The sequence below is a fragment of the Salmo salar genome, chromosome ssa09 (genome assembly GCF_905237065.1).
Source record: "Salmo salar chromosome ssa09, Ssal_v3.1, whole genome shotgun sequence".
Classification (NCBI taxonomy): Eukaryota; Metazoa; Chordata; class Actinopteri; order Salmoniformes; family Salmonidae; genus Salmo; species Salmo salar.
The window spans coordinates 152936350-152939784 of record NC_059450.1 but is presented as its reverse complement, the minus strand read 5'-3'; the positions used below and the strand labels follow the sequence as shown (position 1 = coordinate 152939784).

General features: G+C 47.7%; 1 protein-coding gene across 1 annotated transcript in view; it reads left to right on the top strand.

Moving 5' to 3' along the window:
* LOC106613294 (extracellular calcium-sensing receptor) overlaps positions 1-3212 on the top strand; it is a 15497-nt gene extending 12285 nt beyond the window's left edge. The window contains exons 9-12 of the mRNA XM_045687045.1: positions 967-1090; positions 1802-1995; positions 2302-2580; positions 2700-3212. Of these exons, the coding sequence (XP_045543001.1) occupies positions 967-1090; positions 1802-1995; positions 2302-2580; positions 2700-3128 (1026 nt within the window). The 3' untranslated portion in view covers positions 3129-3212. The remainder of the gene's footprint in view (positions 1-966; positions 1091-1801; positions 1996-2301; positions 2581-2699) is intronic.
* Positions 3213-3435: the final 223 nt, after the last annotated feature.

The window sequence follows — 3435 nt, the reverse complement described above, 5'->3', positions numbered from 1 at the left end:
CAGAAAGCTCTGTCATCAACATGATACTGAATGTTAGGTCAGTCAGAAAGCTCTGTCATCAACATGATACTGAATGTTAGGTCAGTCAGAAAGCTCTGTCATCAACATGATACTGAATGTTAGGTCAGACAGAAAGCTCTGTCATCAACATGATACTGAATGTTAGGTCAGACAGAAAGCTCTGTCATCAACATGATACTGAATGTTAGGTCAGACAGAAAGCTCTGTCATCAACATGATACTGAATGTTAGGTCAGTCAGAAAGCTCTGTCATCAACATGATACTGAATGTTAGGTCAGTCAGAAAGCTCTGTCATCAACATGATACTGAATGTTAGGTCAGTCAGAAAGCTCTGTCATCAACATGATACTGAATGTTAGGTCAGTCAGAAAGCTCTGTCATCAACATGATACTGAATGTTAGGTCAGTCAGAAAGCTCTGTCATCAACATGATACTGAATGTTAGGTCAGACAGAAAGCTCTGTCATCAACATGATACTGAATGTTAGGTCAGTCAGAAAGCTCTGTCATCAACATGATACTGAATGTTAGGTCAGTCAGAAAGCTCTGTCATCAACATGATACTGAATGTTAGGTCAGACAGAAAGCTCTGTCATCAACATGATACTGAATGTTAGGTCAGACAGAAAGCTCTGTCATCAACATGATACTGAATGTTAGGTCAGACAGAAAGCTCTGTCATCAACATGATACTGAATGTTAGGTCAGTCAGAAAGCTCTGTCATCAACATGATACTGAATGTTAGGTCAGACAGAAAGCTCTGTCATCAACTTGATACTGAGGGGCCCAGCAAACCTGCCTGTGTGTGTGTGTGTGTGTGTGTGTGTGTGTGTGTGTGTGTGTGTGTGTGTGTGTGTGTGTGTGTGTGTGTGTGTGTAATAATGGTGATAATAGCGATGATGATGATGATAATGATCACTGTGTCCACCACACCGTCGGGTAGGTCCCTGTGTCTATATGCAGTGCTGCCTGCCCCCCTGGTTCCAGGCATGTGGTACAGAAGGGGAGGCCTGTGTGCTGCTTCGACTGTCTGTCCTGCGCTGAGGGAGAGATCAGCAACACAACAGGTAGTCTATCAGCTTTTCTCATTCCAATTCATGTTCTGACTGGTTCTGATTCTGACTGGTCCTGATTCTGACTGGTTCTGATTCTGACTGGTCCTGATTCTGACTGGTTCTGATTCTGACTGGTCCTGATTCTGACTGGTCCTGGTTCTGACTGGTCCTGATTCTGACTGGTCCTGGTTCTGACTGGTCCTGATTCTGACTGGTCCTGGTTCTGACTGGTCCTGACTGGTCCTGATTCTGACTGGTCCTGATTCTGACTGGTTCTGACTGGTCCTGGTTCTGACTGGTCCTGATTCTGATTGGAACTGATTCTGACTGTTCCTGGTCCTCGTCCTGACTGGTCCTGGTCCTGACTGGACCTGGCTGGTCCTGATTCTGACTGGTCCCGATCCTGACTTGTGTCCATTCTGACTGGCCCTGGGTCTGACTGGTCCTGATTCTGACTGGTCCTGATCCTGACTTGTGTCCATTCTGACTGGTCCTGATTCTGACTGGCCCTGAGTCTGACTGGTCCTGATTCTGACTGGCCCTGAGTCTGACTGGTCCTGAGTCTGACTGGTCCTGATTCTGACTGGCCCTGAGTCTGACTGGCACTGAGTCTGACTGGCCCTGGGTCTGACTGGCCCTGATTCTGACTGGTCCTGATCCTGACTTGTGCCCATTCTGACTGGTTCTGATTCTGACTCTTGATTTCTCTTCCTTTTCTGTCAGGGTCAGTTGAGTGTATCAGGTGTCCAGAGCGGTTCTGGTCCAACCCAGATCGTACGGCCTGCGTCCCACAGCTGGTGGACTTCCTCTCCTACAGTGACACAATGGGCGTCATCCTGTCCGTCATCTCAGTTTCCGGGGCAACGCTCACAGCTGGTGCCCTGGCCACCTTCTTCTACCACCGCCATACGCCCCTGGTGAGTTGAATCATATGATCATAGAAATACAATGAATAGAACGGGTGTCCCCATTCAAGTCAATGATGGCATAATGGATGGCCTGGCAGACAATTTGAGTGTACCCGATGCCAGGAAGCAAAAGCAGAAAGTGTACCCTTCAATCTGTGCTATGATTTGGTGAGTCAACTCAACTGACATTGCAAAAAATACATTCCATTGCATGAGCGACATCAGTTCTTACTGGACAGAAGTCAGATTGTGTCATATAAGGGTGACATTTATGACGTCACTCAGTCTAAATGATCATTCTCTGTCTCGTTCCAGGTGAAAGCCAACAACTCTGAGCTCAGCTTCCTGCTCCTGCTGTCACTCAAGCTCTGCTTCCTGTGTGCACTGGTTTTCATTGGCTGGCCGAAGCCTTGGACTTGCATGCTGAGACACACCCTGTTTGGTATAAGCTTTGTGTTCTGCATCTCCTGTCTGCTCAGCAGGACTGTGGTGGTGCTGGTGGCCTTCAGGGCCACTCTGCCTGGAGAGAACCTGATGAGATACTTCAGCCCAGCTCAGCAAAGGATGGGTATCTCCATCTGCACACTCATCCAGGTGAACATCTAGTTTTTACTATATTCTATTGGAATTGACTTATTTCCTTCACTGACCATATTCTGTTGTTATGGTGACTGTGCTTGCTTTTTCCTTCCAAACTCCTTTCCCTTCCACAGGTGCTGATCTGTGTGCTGTGGCTGACCCTAGCTCCACCCCGGCCGGCTGAGAGGGGCGGCAGAGAGGGTCGGGGGCCGAGGGTGGTCCTGGAGTGTGAGGTGGGCTCTGTGGTCGGCTTCTCTCTGGTGCTGGGCTACATCGGCCTGCTGGCCTCCCTCTGTCTCCTCTTAGCCTTCCTGGCCAGGAAACTCCCTGACAACTTCAACGAGGCCAAGTTCATCACCTTCAGCATGCTGATCTTCTGTGCCGTGTGGATCTCCTTCGTCCCTGCCTACGTCAGCTCTCCTGGGAAGTACACTGTAGCTGTGGAGATATTCGCCATCTTAGCTTCCAGCTTTGGGCTGCTGTTCTGTCTGTTTGCTCCAAAGTGTTTCATCATCCTCCTGAGACCAGAGAGAAACACCAAGAAACACATGATGGACAAATAGAAACCACCAACAAACACATGATGTCCAATTAGAAACCACCAGGAAACACATTATGTCCAATTAGAAACCACCAGGAAACACATGATGTCCAATTAGAAACCACCAGGAAACACATGATGTCCAATTAGAAACCACCAGGAAACACATGATGTCCAATTAGAAACTACCAAGAATCACATTATGTCCAATTAGAAACCACCAGGAAACACATGATGTCCAATTAGAAACCACCAAGAAACACATGATGTCCAATTAGAAACCACCAGGAAACACACGATGTCCAATTAGAAACCACCAACAAACACAC